A 22,353-nucleotide genomic window follows, 5' to 3' on the forward strand; every position below is an offset into this window, starting at 1 on the left:
CCACATCTATAAGCAATCTCTCTTTAAATTTCTTGTATGTATGTCTGTTCAACTCTTTCTATGCATTTATCTCATTCTAACTAGTATTTCATTTGTTTGTATGGATTTGAAGATATAAGGTATCTTAATAATTTTCTAGTTCAACCCATATTATAGTAAGAATGAACCCTGGGGGGGTGGCCAGGTGGCAGTGAGTAAGAGCACCGGCCCAGGCATTGGGAGACCCGGGATCAGTTCGGGCTTCAGATACCTGGCACCCATACAAAATAACTGTCCGTGTAACCTTGAGCAAGTTACTTAACCCCAATTGCTTTTAAAAAACAAAAACAAAAATGAATGAACCCTGGAGTCATAGGTTGATGTTGTTCAGGCGAGTGGAGCCCTCTGTGACCCCATTTTGGGGTTTTCTTGGCAAAGATACTGGAGTGGTTTAACCATGTCCTTCTCCAGCTCATTTTACAGAAGAGGAACTGAGGCAAACAAGGTTAAGTGACTTTCCCAGGGTCATACAGCTAGTAAGTGTCTGAGGTCAGATTTGAACTCAGGAATATGTCCTGATTCCAAGCCCAGCACTCTATCCACTGTGTGACCTGGCTGCCCTGGATCTCCATTGGAATCCTACCTCCAAAGGTTAATAACTATGTTACTTTTGGCAAGCTGCTTAACTTCCCAGATCTCCAGGTTTCTTAATGTAAAAATGGCCCTTGAGGTTCCATTCACCTCTAGATCTATGGCTATTTGAGAGAGGAAGAAACTGACATCCAAAGACTGGCCCAAGGGTACAGCACTGGCAAGTGGTAGACTGAGCCTCATAATAAAGCCTTGTTCCTTCCTTGAAAACATACATTTTTTTTTTCTTTGTATTTTGCCCGGTGCTTCTCACAAACAGGATGCTTCATAAGATTTTCAGCATTAGTTCAAACCCTTCTTTATATGTTTGGAGGAAACCGAAAACCAGAGAGACTCAGAGATTTAGAATTGGAAGAGAACCTTAAATGTCCCCTAAGAGGCCTACTACTCCTTCATTTTGCAGGTGAGAAAATAAGATACAGAGAGATTAATTAACTTGCCCAGGGTAACAAAACTAATACGTTTCTAAGGCAGGATTTGAACCCACGTCTCCCAGACTCCGAGACTCACTAGTAACTTTGCCCAATGTCACATAGTAACACAACTGGGATTTGAACCTAGGTCCTCCTCCTCTTTCTACACTAAATCCAAGTGCTCTTTCTGTGCTAGATTTTCTTCCCACTTACTGTTTGTGAAATTAATTTTTGAATAATCCTCTCCTGTCTAGCGGCCACTGTCCTTTATGATCTGACTTTAAAGGCAGAATTGATGAAGTTATCCATGAGACAGGAAGTCAGAATTTTGATCTGAGCACTCACTAGATCCTGAGAGTGGGTACAACATGCTGCCAGTGTTTGTCATCAGCATTCATCACCACCATTCTCGAAAAAAAGAGGTTTTTGGAGCATGCAGGCTTAAACACCAAGGGTAAGAAACAAGAACTCTGGGTGAGGGGTGGTGCAAGAGAACAAGAGGTGGAATGCGGGGGCGGGGGGGGGGGGAACTCCGTTCTTGCCAGAGAATGCCAGTTCTGTTTTCGCTTCTTATTTCAAGCAGGAACGTTGATTACTCTTTCCTTTCTCCCCCTTCCTTTTTGCCATCTCCAGCCTTCTCCTTTTTTTGCGCCTTTCTCCAGCCCAAGATTCGATTCTTGTACCAAACTACCCCGGCGTCCTCCGCATCCCGCCAGTTGTCTTTGGTGGCCACCACTAATCCGGGGGAAAGTATACAGTTCTCATTCTGGAACTCCAATGGGGCAGGAGTCTTTGCACTGAGCATGTGCGAGCATGCACACTGGCCCGGACAGCTTTTAGGGATCTTTCACAGGTAACACGCTCAGTTCCTCAAGGCTGGAGGAGTGGCGTGCGGGAGCTGGCCTGCTGTCTGCCCTAGGGATCCCGTTCAGTGTCCCCTGCACCCTAGAGCGAAGCGGCTGCGCCTTCCCTCAGGGGTGTGGGGGAGCATCCGTGGGTCCGCGTGTGTGGGGCTGGTTGACGGCGGGAAGAACCAATCAGGGCTAGCAACCCGGGCTGCCATGTGACAGGCAAGGCGGCCCCTTTCCCCAGCGCGGCCAGAGGGAGAGAGAGAGAGAGGAGAGCCAGGGCTCAGAAGGAGCTCGAGCCTTCGCCAGCAGCAGCAGCAGCAGCAGCAGCAGCTGCGGTGGCAGAGGCAGCGGAGGAGCAGACGCGGTCCCGGCTGCGGAGGCTCCAGGGGGCAGACGGACCTGCATCCCCGCCCTCCTCTATCCCCAGGACGTTGCAAGGAGCCCGGCCGCTGCAGCGAGATCTGCAGGACAAGGCTGGACAAAGCAAGATGGCAGGGATCTTAGCCTGGTTCTGGAATGAGAGGTTCTGGCTCCCCCACAATGTCACCTGGGCAGATCTGAAGAATACAGAAGAAGCCACCTTTCCCCAGGCTGAAGATCTCTATCTCGCCTTTCCCTTGGCCTTCTTCATCTTCATGGTCAGGCTGGTCTTTGAAAGGTAAGACGGGTTGGACGGCTTGTTCCCCTCCCCCTACACACACACACACACACACACACATACACACACACACACACACGTACGTCTCTACCTCCCTCTCTTTGCCTCCTTCCCCCGTCCCCCTCTGTTTCTTCCCTTTCTCTCTCTCACACACACACACACACACATACACACTCGCACACTCACACTTTCAGGTACCCTCTCCCTAGCACACATCCTGGTACAGCTGCCGTCCTCCTTATCCAGACTCTGTAGGGCAAGGCATCTTCCTCTTTCTCTCTTTCTCTGTCACGCAGTGACCCCGGCATCCCAGAGCCTTTGTGTAGAGAGCAGGAGAGTGGATACTTAACTGCGTTCCGATTTAGGGGAAGATAGGTTCTCACTTGCTCATCAGTTCTTTGACCCAAGGATGCCAATAATGGTACTCAGCTTCCTAACGGAAGTGCAGGTATTTACCTTTGGATCTTCTTGGTACTGCTACTTTCTCTCCTTGAGGAGAGGGGAACAAAAGGTGAAAAGCTGCTGATGGGGATATATTGGACTTAGCTCGGATAGGTTCTTACTGTCCCCACTCCTGCCCAACCAGGGTACCCTGTATGTTGCTTCAACTGAAGCGCTAGGAGGCGGAATTTCATTGGGAATGGTTGGCCACTACACATTTAGTTCTAATAGAGCGGGACTAACGGATGGGAAGGGAGAAAGAAAGACGCTTCAAATTCTTTGGTCCTGGTGTTGATTTTATGAACTTGTTTCCCTCACCTCCTTTTCCCTCGTATTTCCTTGCCTTTTCACCTCATTTGGCTTCTCAGTAGTCATATCTATCACCCAAGGCACCTATCTGAATGTTAAATATATTTCCATGTGGGAAAGGTACTAATTTTGGAGGTCTCCAGCACTGCGGACCAATACTGAGACAGGCCCCTTAAAAGTAGTAACTGATTTGGAAATGTTGAATTTCCAGGTAGTTTAGCTTGATAACCATAATTATAAAATGCAAACTTAAACTATATTTTCACAGTGATGGTATTTGGATAAATTTTTATTTGTAATTTATCAAAACTAAACTTAAAATCTGTTTCATGTTTTTAGTTTTTACTTCTAAGGTAGATTTTCCAACCCATGCTTTTTCTTAAGATTGTTGAAATATAGTGGGGTTCATAGAAGTGTTTGTCCAAAAGACTACAGAGGGACTTTGATTTCTTAGGTCACAGGATAGTGTAGCAATTCCAATTCTTCCTTGATCCTCTTTGCCCATCACCCTTTATGAAAAAGACAGCTTTGTCACTGGTATCCTGGGAGGTACTTTGAAAAAAAATTTATTTAGGATGACAAAATTTGTTATTCCAAAGTTACCTATTCTATGACAAATCTGTTGATGTGATGATTGTAATTTGTGTTTTCAGATGGGCAAAATGATGCATAATATGAGAACTGAGACAATTATCCAAAATAAAGGATTTGAAATGCCTACTAGAATGATTTAGAATATTCTCTATTTTTAAAATAACATAATCTGAAATATGCATACTCAGTCCCAATGGGTGATGAAACAACTGAAAATGTAGCTGTATTTACAATTTATTGATTATGGCTTCAGAAATAAAATATTTATTGAGAATATGAATATATCCTCAGCTTAGAAATCTTTAAAAGAGGTAACTGGAAAAGCAAGGTTTGTCATAGCAGCAATATGCTTAGATCTGAGTAGTCAGCTACTCCATTTGTAGAAAGATGTGTGTGTCTGCTCCTATTTCTTGGAGAACAAAAGCGTGCCAGCAAAATGACTTGAGTGCAGACATCTGCATGTTCTTGGCTTCTTCTCTATACTGATTCTAGGCTGTTCACTATGTGAAGAAAAAAAAGTAGCTTTTTTTTTTTTTTTAACAGGGTGGAAACAAGTCGTTCTTAAATGCAATCCATTTTTGACATCTGGGAAAGTTGAAAACTAGAAATTCATTTTTCCTCTTCATGAACATGTTATTTATTTATTTTAAAGTACAAACTCATGATTTAATGTGTAACTTACAAAGGAGGCAGCTGTTTACATCTATCAGTCACAGAAATTGGATCATATTGACATGTAGATAGGCAGTTGGACTTCTTTTAGGCTGTTTTAAAAACATGCATTACATTAAATAGTCTGCCTAGAAGTCAAAGATTTCTTATTTATGGGTTAAATTAGGAAGATGCTGATGTTCATGAATTCTGTTGTTCACGAAAAAAAGATAACTGACTTGCTGTTGGTAGGATTTGTACTTACATTGTTTTTCTGGGAGTAGTAATGGGTTTGCATTGAAGCCATCTTCACACTATTTCACCTGCTTCTTCTAGTGACGAAGGGCACCTATTGGCAGAATGAATAGATGGGGGAATTATTCGTGGAATCTGTGACTCTAAAAGAGAGTACTTCTTTCAGTTCACCTTTACAAAGCCTGTTTCATTCAATTGATGTAACTTATCTAGTCATCATTGTTAAAATAGTTGCATTTCATTTTTATATAATAAATATGTCCTTATGGAGTTGTATATGAATCTTTTGTAAATTTAAAGTTATTTTAAATGTACTTATTACAGCATACTTAAAGGAATTTGATCGGAATCTTTGCATAATAGGAATAATTGCCATGTAATTCAGCATATTTTAATAACAAATTTTTATATGTTGAATTTTAAACACATAGTATGCTTAGACATGCACAAAAACGCAAATAATTGTGTGGTTCTTTCTAAGGAATTAGTGCCCAGAACATACTGGATAAAGGAGAAAACATAAAGCACAATTTAAAAATATTTTTCTGGCAATGTGTTTTCCCTAGTCTTCAATCCTACCTTGATGTTCTTGAGTCTCTGCCATTTCGGATTGAGAGTAAAGGTATCTGGCCTGGGCATGGTGTCTTATGTAGCCATATGTGCTACAATATGTAGGCACAGCAGGGCCAGTTAAAAATGGAACCATGTACAGTTAATGAATTTTAACTGAAGCTCTGAATAACCTCATGCTTGTTAATTTGGGAACAACCTTTATGAAACTGATTTAGCTGGGTACAGTTGATTTCCGATATAGATGAAGGAAGTGATGAGAAGTTATTGTTGGTAAATGCATACAATCTGCATGACAGATTGAAATGTTTAGTTTTTAAAATTGCATGGCTCCTTCTAGAATAAATTTGGAGTTTATAAAATTATATATGTTTGGCTTCATAATAATAATGTGGTTAAGGTGGCTGTCAATTTTGTGAATCCACTGACTTGCTGGTTGTTTTAGGATCATCATTCCACAGGAAAGAGAGCCATACATGTTTAACATCTACCTGAATTTTGACTCTGGTACCATGACAGCTGTGTTCTCTTATTGCAATATTGGAATAGGAATAGAGGCTAGAATTGCAATTTCACTGATAAAAGGAAGCTGCTGTCTAACAATGCAGGTCTGACTTTCTCCACTCTACTGACCTACCTGGCTTCTTTTAAGCCCCGACTAAAATTCCACCATCTACTGGAAGCCTTCCCTGACCTCTCTTAATTCTAGTGCTTTCTTTTTAAAATTTATTTCCTATTTATCCTATATATAATAGCTTCCTTTGTCCAATTTTGTTTGCATGTTGTCTCCTCCTCTAGACTGTAAGCTCCTTGAGGGCAGGCACTGCCTTTTGCCTCTTTTGGTATCCACAGGGCTTAGAAGAGTACCTAGAAAATAGAAGGCACTTAATAAGTGTTTATTGATAAATTGATAAACAGTTGCCCAGAGCACTGAGAAGCAAAGGGACTTGGTCTGGCTTACACAGCCAGTATGTGTTGGGGTGGGACTTGAACTCAGGTCCTCCAAGGCCAGCTTTCTATCCATCACATCAAAGAATCTTACTCTGGGATCTGTAGTCTAGGCTTTAAAAAAGTTTTTTTTAATAACTATATCTCAATATGATTGGTTTTCTTTGCAATCTTTTGTATTTTATTTTATGAATTTAAAAACATTCTTAGAAGGGGTCCGTAGAATTTGTCAGACTGCCAAAGTGGTCCATGATACAAAAAAAGGTTAAGAACCCTGCACTATGCCATGCTGCCTCTCATTTCTACTACATTATGAAGTCTAAATATGTATAATTGTGAGTTCAAGAACTGTAAAACTACTTCTTGGAAATGACAATTCCTTGAGTTACAGAGAGCATAAAGTATATACCCAAACAGGTATTTTCATCTACATGAGTTTAGGAGTGAGGAGGCAGCATGGAAGGAGCATTCACTGGATTAGATGTCAGAGAACTCAAATTCTGGTTTAGACTCTGTCATTAATTAGCTGTGTGTGACTTAGGGGAAGTCAACCTTCCTCTGCTTTTTTACATTGTTGATTTAGGAAACAGTTGCCCAATTCCTAAGAATAGGCTAGATCCCATTGACCCTTAATAGTTTTCAAATCTGTGCATTTCAAATATTGTAATTATCTTTTCTTGAAAAAGTTATTACCTCTGATTTCATGAAACTCAGGTTAAATGCCAGAGATTGTTTCTCATAAATAAGAGTCATTTGAGTGTGAGAATTTATAGCAGGAACATGCTGGCCAATGATTTTGTCACTTTTGTTTTTCAGTTTGTTTCTTTGTTTTAGGTAAACAAAATCAGTTTAGTAAGCCTTTAGAAAGCTAGGAGAAAGCTACAGTATTTCTCAACAGTCACCAAATAAGAGCTTTTTCTATCTTGTAGTCATTTCTTTAATTTCTTTACACCTCCTACCTCCCTAGCGTTCATTTTCATTTGAGTACTGGTTGATCAAGGATCACATTTAGAAAGCTTTAGAATGTTAGAAATGGAAAGGATCTTAGAGAACATCTAACTAGCTTTAGCTAGGTATCACAGTGGATAGAGAGACTCAGCTTCCTGAGTTTAAAGTCTGTCTCAGACACTTTCTGTGTTACCTTGGGCAAGTCACTTAGCCCTCTTTGTCTCACTTCCTCATTTGTAAAATGAGCTACAGAAGGAAATGGCAAATCACTCTAGTATTTCTGCCAAGAAAACCCCAAATAGGGTCATGAAGAGTCAAATATGACTAAAAACCAACTGAACCATCTGAACAACCCTACTTCTCTCCCACCTCCTACCTAGTTTATTACCTCTTCTAGGTTACTCTTTAGTCAATGATGAGTTCACATCAGATTGTCTAACAGATCACCCATACTATATATGGCCATTCAAAGATAGGACTTTCTTTACTGCTTTATTCAATCAAGGGGGACATATCTACCTTTTAACTTCTTACTAAGTCTCAGATCCCTCCAGAATAAACTATTCTGGAGCTTCAAATATAGGATGAAAGTAACAATTTAGGCTGATCTCTTATTGGAGTTAAAAGGGCTCCTTATGGATTTACTTAACTGACTTTATCCCCTTGATGCTTTCCTGGGACTCTCCAAGAAGGCACTAAAATTAGCTCTTTCCTTCTGAAAGCTTTTTTCTGTTCTGTGCCCTCTGTGAGCTATTGATTACTTATTATTGATTAAAAGACTGGGGTGAGAGAAGGAGGGGGCACAGGAGGAGGTGGGAGGTATGGTTGCATTTTATTTAAAAACAGGATTTTAGTGCAATTTACATGAAATATTTTCTTATTTAGTAATATTCTGGACTGAAGATTAGTCTTGGTAAATGTGCATGATTAGCTCACTAAATGATGACATGATAAAGATTAAAGGTGTGGATAGATAACCACTTGCCATATGCTAGTATGAATGATCAGAAGGGGATTGTAGCAAAAAACCAAACATCACTGTGGGTTTCTGACAGGTTTAGAAAAAGCAGATGCTGATGGCTGTTTTGTTGAAAAGCAGCCTAAGAGCAGAAGGTGTGTCCTGTTTATTTAAAGTTTAAGCAGTATACACACACACATTTAAATCATCAAAATAACAGGTTTTCCTTTGATGCATATAGTGTTGTTAACTAGTGTGTAATAAGGTGACTAACTGGATGAATAGCATGTCATCCATTTAAATAATTATTATCTTAAACAGTAAACTGGATAACCAGCAAAGATATGGTTACAAATGGCAGCTGGGTGGTACAGTGGATAGTCAAGATGACGAGTTCAAATCCGACCTCAGACACTTACTAGCTATAAGACCCTGGGCTAGTCACTTAACCCTGTTTGCCTCAGTTTCCTAACCTGTAAAATGAACTGAAGAAGGAAATGGTCAACCATTCAGTGTCTCTGCCAAGAAAATTCCAAATGTGGTCACAGTGTCAGACATGACTGAAATGACTGAACAACAAAATGGTTACAAAAGAAGTTATTTATAACTCTTCCAAATGAGAAGCTGTTTTAGAAATGATGTACACCCTTAATCATAATGAATAGTGAAATGATACCTGGAATTACTTTAATATTTTGCTTCTGGAGAGTTAAGAAATATGTCAGAAACATGGAATTAGCTCTTCCCAGGTGAATCATAGATGAGCTGCAATCTCTTCTAGGTTTCCAGGTTGTCAGATCTCAGGAGACTCTAATATTGAAACTATTAAGAGTTTTTTTTTTTTTGCTTTTTTTTGGAGGGGAGAAGGCAGGGCAATTGGGGTTAAGTGACTTGCCCAAGGTCACATGGGTAGGCTTTTTTTTGTGTCTGTTAGTTAAGTATCTGAGGCTGGATTTGAATTCAGTGTGTTAGTTAAGTATCTGAGGCTGGATTTGAACTCAAGTCCTCCTGACTCCAGGGCCAGTGCTCTATTCACTATGCCACATAGCCCCCCCCAGTAAGAGTTTTTATTTATTGTTGTTTCTCAGTCATTTCAGTTGTGGCCGACTTCATGACCGCTTTGGAGGTTTCTTGGCAAAGATACTGGAGGGGTTTGCCATTTCCTTCTCTAGCTCATTTTACAGATGAGGAAACTGAGGCAAACAGGGTTAAGTGACTTGCCCATTGTCAGAAAGCTAGTATTTGAGACTGGATATGACCTCAGATCTTCCTAACTTCAGCCTTAGCACTCTATCTGTTTTGCCAAGTAGTTGCCCAATAGCCATATTATTGGCCTCACTTTTCTCAAATGTAAAATGAGGTGGTTAGACTTGAAGGTCTCCAAGTTGCATTTTACCCTTAAATTGATGATTCTGTGATCCCAGTGAATGATCTTATGCATTTTGTAGAACCTGACACACTGTCAACCTCATTTGATGGGTTTTAAAAAAATAAATTACTCTTTTAAAATCCATTTGCATATCATACATATTTACAATCCATACCTCCCCCCATTAAACAAAACCAATACAATTTCCACAGATATTACAAACCTCATAAATGTGGTATTTTGAAAATTTTCATTGTTTTCCCTTCATCACTTTTATCTTCTTTTGAGCCCTTCTGGCCAGTTGTATTCCTGATGTCTTTATACATTAAATAGCAACAGCAAAAACAGCAAATAACATTTATAAAGCCCTTTACATACATTCCTTAATTTGTCTCTTCTTCACAACAACTCTGTATGGTGAGCAGTATAAATGTTGCTAGTCCCATATTACAAAGGAGCAAACGAGCTCAAAAAGATGTGATTTGTCAGAGGACATGCAATAATACCCTGCTATGGGCTGGGTAGCCCAGGTCATTGCCTCCAACCATTGCACTCCACCGAAGTTCCAGAGGATTCCTCAAGGCTGTGATTTTTTTTAACTCCCTCTTTAACCCTTTCCTTTAATAAGATTCCATAAACCTTTTCTTTATGAAGTACAAAGTCCTTTAAACTGTAAAGTTCTATATAAATATGAGCAACCATTAATATTAATGCTTATGTTATTGATCATAATTATAGCAATTAGTAACTTAGACCCCAAAAGAATTTCAGAGATTATTTGTTTTACTTCTTTCATTTAGCAGATGAAGGAAGAGAAGGTCCCTAGAAGCTGAGTGACTCATCTGATATAATAAAGCCTATTTTGTTGGGAGGGATTTAGGTAGGGGGAGGGAATGGGGGAAAGAAAGACAACTTTTAAAAGAAAACATACCCTTTCTGTCCAGATTACCCCCTCCCTATTATTTTTATTATTATATATTATTTTTATAATATATTATATATATAATAAATATATAAAATAATATAATATATTTTATTATATATATTATATAATATATCCCTATTATATTTTTATGAAAAAATAATCTTTTTCTTTCAGAAATATTTTGTGATGGTATTTTCAGAGATAAGTTATTTTTCTTACAACAGCATTTTGAGGTGAAATCATTAATAGCTTTAATTCCACCCTGGATACCATCATTTTCTCCCAGCCTTTTCAGTTTCTTTGATGTTGTCTTCCCCATTAGAATCTAATAAGCTCCTTAAAGGCAGTGACTATCTTTTGGACAGCATTTGTATTCCCAGAGCTTAGCACCATACCTGGAAAATAGTAAGTGCTTAAAAAATGCTTGTTGGCTTAAGAAAACTCATCAATTTGATGGTCAAAGGTCTTAATTCTAGGGCATTGCTTCAGCTCTCCATTGCCACTTGGTGGTTTGTTTTTTGATAGCCTTTGTTTACCCCCATACAGAAATGCTCTTTGTTTGTCATTTTGCTCTAGTCACATGTCTATACTGTTTCTGTATGAGCCTTTCTATTTCAAGTCATTTCTCATCAGAGATGTGAGTCCCGTGGCTTCTAAATAGGATGCATGGGATCCTTTGGAGATCATGCTTAGATTGTTGGTGATTTTATGTTTAGGGAGTGAGATGGGGAGAGATAAAATGAAAGACTTGGGGAAAGGGAGAAAAGGAGGAGGAAAAAAAAAGCACAAAGAGTTTACTTATTTTCACAAAAGGGTCAGAGAGGGAGTCATCAGCAGACCTCAAGAAAAAAGAGTCTAGACTCCTGCCTCACAGATCTTTCTTCTGACCCGCCTAATCACTAGCTAGGCCTTACTATTTCTGTTACTCTCTGAGCTAGTGAAACATGACTTCACTGAAAACCGCTGGTTTCCTTTTCTAATTTTGACATTTTTTCTATGTTGTGAACAAATATTCTAGACCTCTTGGTGTTGTTTTTTTCTTTTTGGTGGGGTGAAGGGGTAGGTACCATTACAATATCACTTGACAAAGTGATAAATCAAACTTTATTCCGTTGGAGATGGGGGTGGGGAGGGAGTAACTACTATCTAGAACTGTGGCATAGATGATGAGAGAGCAGGGAAGGTGCAGAACAAAATATACACTGCCTGATAGCACAGTAAGCATTTTAGTTGCCTTTTTCAGGAAGGTACTTGAAACAAATATACTTAAATGTCCATTTATAAATATTGTGGTATTTGAATTGCTAACAGAAAATTACTACATGTTGCAATAGTACATTGCCTTTTAGGAAATCACATTTCATATTTTTGTAGTATCTAAATGATTAAAGCATAAAGATTCCAGTACACAATCCATTTAAGCTAATCAGGCTGATAGGATAAAATCCTGCTAATGACACATTCAGAGTAGCTGAGACTACAGGTACTATCTGTCATTGATTAATAGGACTGAGGAAGAACAGATTGGTGCCTCTCTATCCTTGGTTTAATGAAAAATATGATAATGATCAATAGAGGTTTAATTTTTATGTGTTTTAGAGAAATCTAAAACAGACATTTGCAAATGATTTCACTTGAATGCTATTACAGGGCAACAGAAATATTAGCATTAGTAGATTCATATTATAGATGCTCCTTGAATAATGCCTGAAATGGTTATTTGTCTCAGTGTTCATTCACTGTATAAAATGAATTCCTATATAACATGTTCAGGAAAATAATTTTACAAATTCAATAGAGATTTTGTGAAACATTTGCTGTATATAGAGCACTGTGCAACGCCTTGGGAGATTTATGAAGTTTACATAAGGGATGGCTGCTCCCCTCATGGCGCTTCCAGTCTAGTAGGGTCAAAGGATAGCAATACGGGTAGCTAAATATACTATGATACTGCATACATAAATTGTAAAACCGTGTGGTTATTGAGATTTGAGAGAAAGTCATTATTATGGTGAGAGGGAAGAGAACAAGTATTTATATAGTCTTTGTTAGATTCCAGGCACTGTGCTAAGGACTTTACAAATGTTATCAGATTTGATCCTCACAACAGTCCTGCAAGGTAGGTGCTTTTATTATCGCTATTGTATAGTTGAGGAAACTGAGGCAGGCAGTAGTTAAGTGGCTTGCTCAGTGACTTGCAGCTAGTAAGTAACTGAGGCCAGATTTGCACTGAGGTATTCCTGACTCCAGGACCATCATGCTACCCACTTTACCACCTAGGGATCTCATGGTTGAAGAAGTCAGGACAGGCTCCTGGAGGAGGAGGAGGAGAAGGAGGAGGAGGAGGAGCTGGACCTTCAGCAGTTGAAGACAATAAAACTAATCCAGTCACATTGTGAGCAGGGGTTTAGAGGAATGAGGATGAAGTGCACTTTTAGGTGGCAGAGAATAGTCTGATTTGGCTGAAACTTAGAGTGTGTGGAAGGAGTTATTTGAATAGAGTTCTCTTTTTTTTTGGAGGGGGAGCTAGAGATAATTTCTTTTTACATTTCAGTCTTCATTCAATAAGCATTTAAGTACCTACTATGCTGGGGTTGGGGGGGCAGTTAGGTGGTGCAGTGAATAGAAAACTGAGCTTGGGATCAGAAACTGATTTCCATGAGTTCAAATACACTAGCTGTGTGATCCTGTCACTTTACCCTGTTTGCCTTAGCTCATCTGTAAAATGAGCTGGAGAAGGAAATGGCACAACTTCAGTTGCTTCATGACCCCAAACAGGGTCATCAAGAGTTGAAAATGACTAAACAAATGACAACATGCTAGACATACCAAGACAAAAAAAAAATGAAACAGCCCTGCCTTCAGGGAAATTATATTTATGTGAGAGAAACACCATGCCTATAGGTAAGCAAAATTTTGACACAGACAAAAAAAAGTTGATGTGATGTTACCAATGAAGGAAACCACATGGTGACAGAATACCCTTGGTCAATGCAATTTGGAAGCTGTTCTGCAATTTGTTGCCTTAGAGAGTTGCCTGTGGGCACTGAGAGATAAATGACTTGCCTAGTGTTACACAGTCAGTAATATGTCAGAATTGGGACTTGAACTCAGCTCTCCTGAAGCTGGTTCTCTACATGTGATTCTTTGACTCATATTCTAAGTAATGTCAGTGTGGCTTGGGCATTGACCCCTGTTGGGATCAGTAGAGGACTCTTGATCTATGCCTTGAAGGGAAGCCAAGGGTACCAAGAGGTGGAGGTGAAGAAGAAATACAATATTCTAGGAAAGGGGTATATCCTTGTAAAGGCATGGAACTGAACTATTATGTGCAAGGAACAACACATCGGCTCATTTGGCCCGAAGGTAGATGGTATGAAGGGGCCTCGCGTGCAATGATAAACTAATAAATTTGTCTCAAGTTGAAATAGATAGGGCTTTCAATGCCAAGGTGATTGTGTTCATTATTAGTAGGCAGCCAGTGGCACTTCTGGAGCAGGGGAGCTGTAGCGTCATCGAGGAACATCAGTTTGGTGCATATGGAGAAGTTGGGTTGGGAGAGAGACCAATCAGGAACATCTTGTTTTTTTTTTTTTAAAGCAATCGGGGTTAAGTAACTTGCTCAAGGTTACTTGGCCAGTTATTTCTGGGTGTGGTGCTAAGTATCTGAACCTGGATTCGATCTCAGACCATCCCGGCACTGGGGCCGGTGCTCTTACTCACTGAGCCACCTGGCCACCCCTCAGCAGTTGGGGTTAAGTAACTTGCTCAAGGTTACACGGCCAGGTGTTTCCCTGGCCACCCCCAGGAACATCTTTATGTGAAGCCTTTCTTGATTCTCACAGTTGTCAGTGCTCTCTCTTCCCTCAAATTATTTTGCATTTATTTTTTAGTGTAAATGTTGAATCTCTCAGTAGACTGTAAGCTCTTTAAGGACAAAGACTTTCTTTTTTAATATCCCCAGTGCCTTACACTTAGAGGGCATCTATTGAGTATTTAATTATAATTGAATGAGAGTGAATTTGTATAATTGCTATGATTTTATATATATTTTATATATATTCTCAAATTGTTTTTAAGTTAAGATGCTATTTTTGCTATCTTGTAACTGTTTTTCCAGTGCTTAGCAGAGTGCCTGGTATGTAGTAGGTATTTAATAAATGCTTGTTAATTGATTTCTTGATTTTTTTCCTTTCCCTTTATTCCCTTTCATGTATCTACTTTCATATTTTATACCACCTATAGCTGCTGGAAGGAGGATAAAGGGAGGATTGAGGGAACCATGCAACATTTTTTCATTTTATTAAAGTGTAAGCATCAGTATTGATAGTATTTCAGAATTATCACTTTCGACAGATCAGTGTCTGTTCAGTAGTCCACTTGATAGTCCTTTGATACAATAGTTTGGTCTGAATTTAGGGGCTTTAAAGATCTTAATATGACTAAGGTATGTTACCTGTTTTGGAAACAGGTGAGTGTGAATGAAAGGAAGTTGGGGGCGGGGAGGAAGTGCTTAGTAATTCAGAGAACATAAACAGTAGGATTAAATAAAGTACATGTGTTGGTACACTCCTCTCCCCCCAACCCTGAATGTACCAGTAGACTGTTTTATATAAAGGCTCAATGGATATAATTGATCCTTTCAATCCACTGAAGAAACAGTTTCTTTCTGGATCCAATCAGGAGTATCATACCTCATAAAGAGATCCCAAGGTATAAATCATCTTGTTTATATATTTAAAATTTCACTTCACAATCCAATTGGTTTGATTAGTTAGGGAAGGAGATGAATCCCTTCCTTACATTAGGATGGAGGAGAAATACAGAAAGTTTGAATTGGTGGTGAAGCCAATTTGCATTAAATACACTCTTCTTTTATGCCAAATTACTACAATGAATTAAGACTAGACTGGGTTTTATTGACTTATTGATCTTATAATTCCAGGAAAACCCTGATCTGAATTTTACCTTTCCAGTGAGAAATAACTTGTACTAAAGTGTGTTGTGGAGGAATGCTTGTTGAGGTAATAGGTCCTGTTTGTATTCTTGATCCTAGGGTTGGAGAATTTATTTGATTCTGTTGTAGAGTAAATATTTATAATTGTAGTTAAATGCTATGGTCTCTCAACCACTGCCCCTCTTTAGGAAAAAGAATAAATCCTACAGAGAACAGAAGCCTCAAGACTCTCCAATCCAAAAGACTAATTTCTGTCTTGGTGAGGGTTTTTGTTTTTGGCCATGCTATGTTTTTGTCTGGTGACAAGCAAGGGGATGATGCCTAGAACCAGTCACCTTGGGCTTTGTTGAAGTAAGAAACCAGCTCTGTCCTTCAGGTGAGTCCTTTTCCAGGCCAGGTGGCTGGCTCTCAGTGGGGTCTTTCTTCAGCCTCTTTTGCTCCGAGAAACCTCCTCCCTACTGAAGGCACTGCATCTCTACTTCTCCAGTTTCCCATGCCCTCCACGCACGAGGCCAGGAGTTAGAATTGTTATTGATCTAGAACATTTTCAGCCTTCCCTTTGCCCCCCAGGGACCTCTCCTTCTTTTGAGATTTACTTTGTCTGTATCACCTGGTCCAAATCATATTTTCTGTGATCTACTGGTTTCCAGATCACTCTCTGTCCTTTTTCAAGGAGTTCTATTGTACAGTCTGACTATTGATTCCAACTGCTGTCCTCATATTAAGGGACCTAAGTGGATATGTTGATGTGTCCCCATAAACTCTCTGGTATCCCACCTTATCAACCTCCTCAGGTCCCAAGGCCTATAGACAGATCTATTGCAGCTAGCCATAGGAGTTTTGTTTTAGATGTTATCTTCACCTGTAATGGTGCTGCTTCTGTGAATTTAAACTCTGAAATTCTCCACTATATTCACAGTCTGCAGTTCTGCCACCTCTCTTTTATCGTCAAAGTTCACGAACCTACTCTGCTTCCTCACCATAACCATTTAGTACTTCTGTTCCTCCTAGCATGTCACCTCTGCTCTGGCCTCACTTCCTTCCCTTTATAGCCTTGACCCTATGGTTAGCCAATATATTCACAAATTTTTCTCCATCCTTGACTCCCTTGACCCCTTGCTCTACCACTATTCGGGCATGGCTAATAACCAGCTGTAGATCATACCCAATATCTGCCTTCTCCACTCCTTCATCTATTTAATGAGGTTGGACCCTACTGAGAGGGTTCACTACAAAATCATGTTACAGAATTTTAACTTGACTTTCACTGTTTCATGGTAAACCTTTTGTTTTTACTTAGTTGACTCTATCCTACTAATCTCAGCTATTTTTCAAAACTTCTTCTTTCCTCAAACCTCCCACACCTTATCATACCACTTTATCAGCAGATGTCCTCATTTTTTAGTTCACTGAGAAAAGAGGCCATCTGTTGTGAGCTCCCTTTGTTCCCTATTACAGACCTCAGAATCTCTCTTCTTTGGCTATATTGTTCTTTACTCCTGTCTCTGAGGAAGAGTTGATTTTTCTCATTGGTAAAACCAGCTCCTTCACCTATATATATTCCCAATCTCCTATAGTAACTTGCCTCATTCATTACTCCTTCCTGCTCCATACTTAAAAAATGTTCACATCTTAAGCTATAATCCTTTATCTCTCTTTCCTTTCAATTTCGAACTCAGAGAGAGTCATCTCTACTTGCTGTTTCTACTTCCTCACTGGTCATTTATTTCTCAGAGCCTTGCAGTCTGGATTTCAATTGCAGCCCTTAATTGAGGCTACTTTCTTCAATGTTACCCTACATTTTAATTATTTTTTTCTTAGACTCTTTCTTCCTTGGCTTTTTTGCAGCTTTTGCTGCTGTTGACCTGCAGTCTCTACTGTTGACCTAGAAACTTTCTCAACCATTTAACTTCTGTTATGCCCTTCTGTCTATGTTCTACTATATGTCTATCATTCCATCCCATTTTCCCTTCTTGGATTATCATATGTCTTTAGCCCCTTTAGCACAATGTTCCTGAGGGCTATATTTGGGGGGGGGGGCTTTTAATCTGTTTAAATTATCTATTTCTCTTGGATATCTCATTAACTTTCATGAATTCAAGTGTCATCCTTATAATGGTGACTATAAAACCTACATACTCAAAATTGATATCTTCTGAATCCATTACATGATCTAGACAATATTTTCTGCTTGATGCCCAAGGGGCATCTCTTCCCTTAGTGTTTCCTGGACATTTCCGTTTGGTGATCCTAATCAGCCTTCAAGAGCAGCATTTCCAGAATTGATCTTTCTCATCATCTTTCCTGCTAAACCTTCTGGTTTCCCCTGCTCTGTTATTATCTGTTATCACCATTATCCCGTTTCCCATGCTTGAAATCTTTAGAGTCATATTGATTAGAGTCATCATAGATCACATAGGATCATAAATTTAGAACTTGAAGGCCATGTAAACCAACAGCCTTATTATACAGATGAAGAAACTGAGACTCAGAGAGGTTCAAGACTTTGCCCAAGTTTGCAAAGGTAGGAAGTCAACTTTGGTTGTTTCATTTCCTTAACCCACCACATCTAGTCAGTTACCAAGTATTGTCCACACCGCCACCATACCTCTTCTTTTCCACTGTCTATGGAACTGAAGATGGTGGTGATGATGGTAATTATTTCCTTAGTGATTGCTTGGACTATTGTAATAACTTTTTAAGTGGTCTCTTTGCCTCCCTTATTTCCCCTCTCATGCACTTTTCAAGGGTAATCATGGGGTCATAGATTTAGAGGTAGAAGAGACTTAATTGCTCATCCTTTTTAAATCTCTCATGGCTTATTGCAAAAGTAATCTTCATGTTTAGTTCTGACAAGTCATTTCCTTGCTCAGAGACCTTCATTATCTACCCATATCTATAGGATAAAACATATATTCCTTGTCTTGGAAGCATTCATCCTCTTAGTCTTGCTCCAACTTACCCTTCCATTTCAGCTAAATTGTGTGTTCACAGTTTCCCCAAATCATTCTGCCCTTAATTGCCTCCCAGTATGTGTGCAAGCCACCTTTGTGCTTGAAAGGGATTTCCTCCACATCTCTACCAGTTGAAATATTTCTCTTCTTTCAAAACCTAGCTCAGGTACCACTTCCTTTATGATAATCTTTCATTTCTTGAACTCTCAACTTCTGGAGAATGACCTTTTTAATTGAGTCAAGTCAACAAACATTTATTAAACATCTACTATGTTCCAGAAATACTTGTATGTTTTCTCCAAGACATTTAAATGCTCTCTCTCTCTCTCTCTCTCTCTCTCACACACACACACACACACACACTCACACACACACACTCACACACACACACACACACATACACTAGCTGTGTTCCTAAACTTTTATGTGTCTCAGGCAATTCTCTAATATTGATGGAAGTTTGGATTTTATTTGCATGGGAGACCTTGCTTTTAAAGGGGGCAAAATCTCAGACCTTTTTTGTCATGTAAGTTGTATTATTAGTTCTTTGTATACAATATTTTTTTGCTAGATTATAGGCCCTTTTAGGGCAGGAGCAGTGTTTTCTTTTATCTTAGTGTCTAACATGCTTAGCGCATTGCAATAGTAGGTGCCCCCATGCCTGAAACTCTCTGTCTCCTCGTCTCTGCCTCTTGGCTTTGTTAAAAGTCTTAGCTAAAGTCCCATCTTCTTAGAGAAGCCTTGTTTAATTCTCCATTACCTTAGTGCATTCCCTCTGAGACTACCACCTGTTTTCCAAATCTAACTTATTTGTACATAGTTGCATGTTGTTCCCCCCCCCCATTAGACTTGAGCCTCCTGAGAACAGGGACTGTTTTTAGCCTTCCTAGAATTTAGCAACTGTGGCTAGAGGAAGGAAATAAGCACTCATTAAGCACCAACTATATTATAGGATGTTAAGTGCCATACAAATATCTCATTTGTTCTTCCCAATAACACTAGGAGGTAGATGCTATTATTATCCCCATTTTACAGTTCAGGAATCTGAGGCAAATAGAGGTTAAGTGACTTGCCCAGGAATCTTCACTTTTTAAGGGAAAATGACATATAAACAGACAACTGTATAGAGGAAAAGTTGAGGAGAGAGAGAGAGAGAGAGAGAGAGAGAGAACGAACTAAGAACTATATCAGGAAAGACTCCTTACAAGAGGTAATCCTTCCCCACCTCCACACTTTTAGATGGTCCCATTTGAAAGCTATATTTTGTGCATTGTCTGTGTTCATTTTTCTTTAATTAAAAAAAGTCCTATAACTTTTTAGTTCAACTCTTTATCATATCTATTAAAACTTAAGCATTCATTAACTGACTGAATTTTAGCAATCCAAGTCATATTTCTTCCCTTTAACGAAAATGCATCTGTACCAGGAATTTGCCAACCTTTGATCAACAAGAAAGGAAAAAAGGTACAAGTATGACATCATATATGACAAAATTAGCATATTTAAGGACATTTACCTTTGAGAAAAGATTTGCACCTGCTCTTCACTGTGAAGTCTTCTGCTCTGGTCTGTTTAAATGTAATTCCAAAGTAAATTGCCATCCAAATAAAACTAGTAATTTTCAGAAACAGTTCACAGTATTTTCAAGCATGACATTTGTTGTAGGTTGCCTTTTAAATAGGGAAAGAAAAAAAGGATAAAAGTAGATGCCTTGAATTGATCTTGTTCTTCACAGTATCAAATTATTTTCCTGTGCTTCCATTTTTTTGTTCTGTTATAAATTTCTTGAAGATCATAAAAATTCTCTCAGAGCATTAATTTGAGCTTCTAAGAGCATGAACTACGGAATAAATGAATAAATAAATGAACAAAAAGCATTTATTAAGCCCTTCTGTGTACCAAACCTTGTGTTAAGAGTTAAGCATACAGATGCAAAATCGAAGTAGTGCTATTCCCCTTGGAGCTTACATTCTTAAGGAAGAAGACTATAGGGTTATTATTTTCTTTTACTAATGTTTTCAGACATAAATTTATTCCTTCAAGACTGAGTTAACTGTTTCATTTTTTTTCTTGGTATGTTGTCTCACTATTATCTTTTCTTTTTATGCAGTGGTGTTCTTCTTGAATTTAGAATATTATTACTTAATCCCCATTTAAGTCTGCATCTCTTGTACCTTCTGCCTTCACTGATTATTTCATTGTGGTCTTTAAGAGATGTATTTAATATTTATTTCTGCTTTTCTCCTTTTTATTTGAGTTTTTATGCTCTAACATACATCTTTTTCAAAGGTAAATGGGATGTATGATGTGACTCTCTGCTTTTTAGTGCTAGTCTTAATGACCCTCTGATCTTCCAGGGCTTGTACTTTACCTAATTAAATTGGTCACTTCTCCTTGTCTACCCTTCCCTTTCTTAACAGAATTATCCAGATGTAATGCTCTGCCCGATGCCTTTGGAGATAGCAACCTATTCAATTATGCATTGGACTTCTTGCCTATTTGGTTCTCCTAGAGTCAGACCTATCTGCTCTTCTGCTACTTTCTGTCTGATACTCTGGGCTTCTGGTCTTGCTTACGATCTACCAGGACCTTCACTTAACTAGAGTCCTAGTCCTTACCGCTTCTGACCAGCCTTACCCAATTGCTGCCCACATCCTGTTTCACTTGTAATTTGGTTGCCCACTGTACTTTAAATGACATTAAAAAATCTGAGGAACTGTTGTAGCTTAGAAAGGTTTTAAAATCTTTATTTTTGTCTCTTAGAAGCCTGAATCATATGAGTACATATGTATAATATAGCTTTGAAAACAAACCTGCACTTAAAATAGAACCTTTTCATAAAATGCTGTCTTGCATCTAACTGGCTATTCATTTGTTTTAATTTAGAAAATGGACTTCAATAATTGTTTTGTGGTACAAGTACAGAGCTAAAGCTTCAGAAAGATTCACAGTTTACAGAGATTTCAGGACTTTGAATCAGTCAGGAAGATTTGAGTTCAAATATGGTCTAAATAAGACACTTATTAGCTGTGTGACACTGGCAAATCACTTAAACTTTTTTTTTTCTTTTTCTTCATCTGTAAAATAGGGATAATAGTGGTATTTAAGTCATGGGGTTGTTGCAAGAATAGAATGAGTTAGCATATGTAAAGCACTTAGCAAACATTTAAGTGCCACAAAGTGTCATTATCAGCAATTACTAAATATTAGAAATACCACTTTGACAATTTGAAATAAAAAATTGCTTTAAAATTTTTGTTGGAATCATTTGTTTTTACATTATCTATATTTCCTAGTATATACCTTCCCCTGCTCCCTGCCCCCAGACAAAACCTTATTTTTAAAGCCAGTCTTCCTCCAATTTACAATTCCTCCAATATCACAAAAGATTCATCCTTAGTCTGGGGCCTTTTTGAATTAAGGAATTTGTTAAGGTTATTCCGTTAAAACAAAAGAAATGTACTAGTATTTCCTTGATGTCAATACACCTTTTTACTCCTTTATTTTTGTTATCAGCAATGTTATACCAAATAAAACATAACAGGCATGTGAGACTTTCTACCTTCAGCTAGAAGTAATGAAATGGGACTATCTTATCCTATACTAATCTTTCTTTATGGGAGCATCCTAATTAAACCAGCTAAGTGGCACAGTGGATAGAGAACAGTGCCTAGAGTCAGGAATATCTGAGTTCAAATCTGGCCTCTGATACTGACTAACTGTGTGACCCTGGACAAATTATTTATCCTCTCTGAGCCTCAGTTTTCTTATCTATAAAATGGGGGTAATAGTGGCACCCATCTCCCAGGATTGTTATGAGGATAAAAATGGGATATTATTTTTAAAAGACTTTCTAAATCTTAAAGCACTATATAAATGTTAGCTATCATCATCATTATCACTTAGAATTTATCAAGTTATT

At 38.6% G+C, this 22,353-nt stretch overlaps 1 protein-coding gene across 2 annotated transcripts in view; it reads left to right on the forward strand.

Moving 5' to 3' along the window:
* Positions 1 to 1,772: 1,772 nt before the first annotated feature.
* CERS6 (ceramide synthase 6) overlaps positions 1,773 to 22,353 on the forward strand; it is a 304,360-nt gene continuing 283,779 nt past the window's right edge. Inside the window, exon 1 of one of the 2 annotated variants that reach the window (XM_069079812.1) lies at positions 1,773 to 2,552. In XM_069079812.1, coding sequence (XP_068935913.1) covers positions 2,383 to 2,552 — 170 coding nt within the window. In that variant the 5' untranslated portion in view covers positions 1,773 to 2,382. The remainder of the gene's footprint in view (positions 2,553 to 22,353) is intronic. The other variant, XM_069079811.1, reaches the window with a different exon arrangement.

Source organism: Petaurus breviceps, unplaced genomic scaffold (genome assembly GCF_028583685.1).
Source record: "Petaurus breviceps papuanus isolate PSGF00001 unplaced genomic scaffold, PetGlider_PUasm1.0 91133, whole genome shotgun sequence".
In the NCBI taxonomy this organism is placed as follows: Eukaryota; Metazoa; Chordata; class Mammalia; order Diprotodontia; family Petauridae; genus Petaurus; species Petaurus breviceps.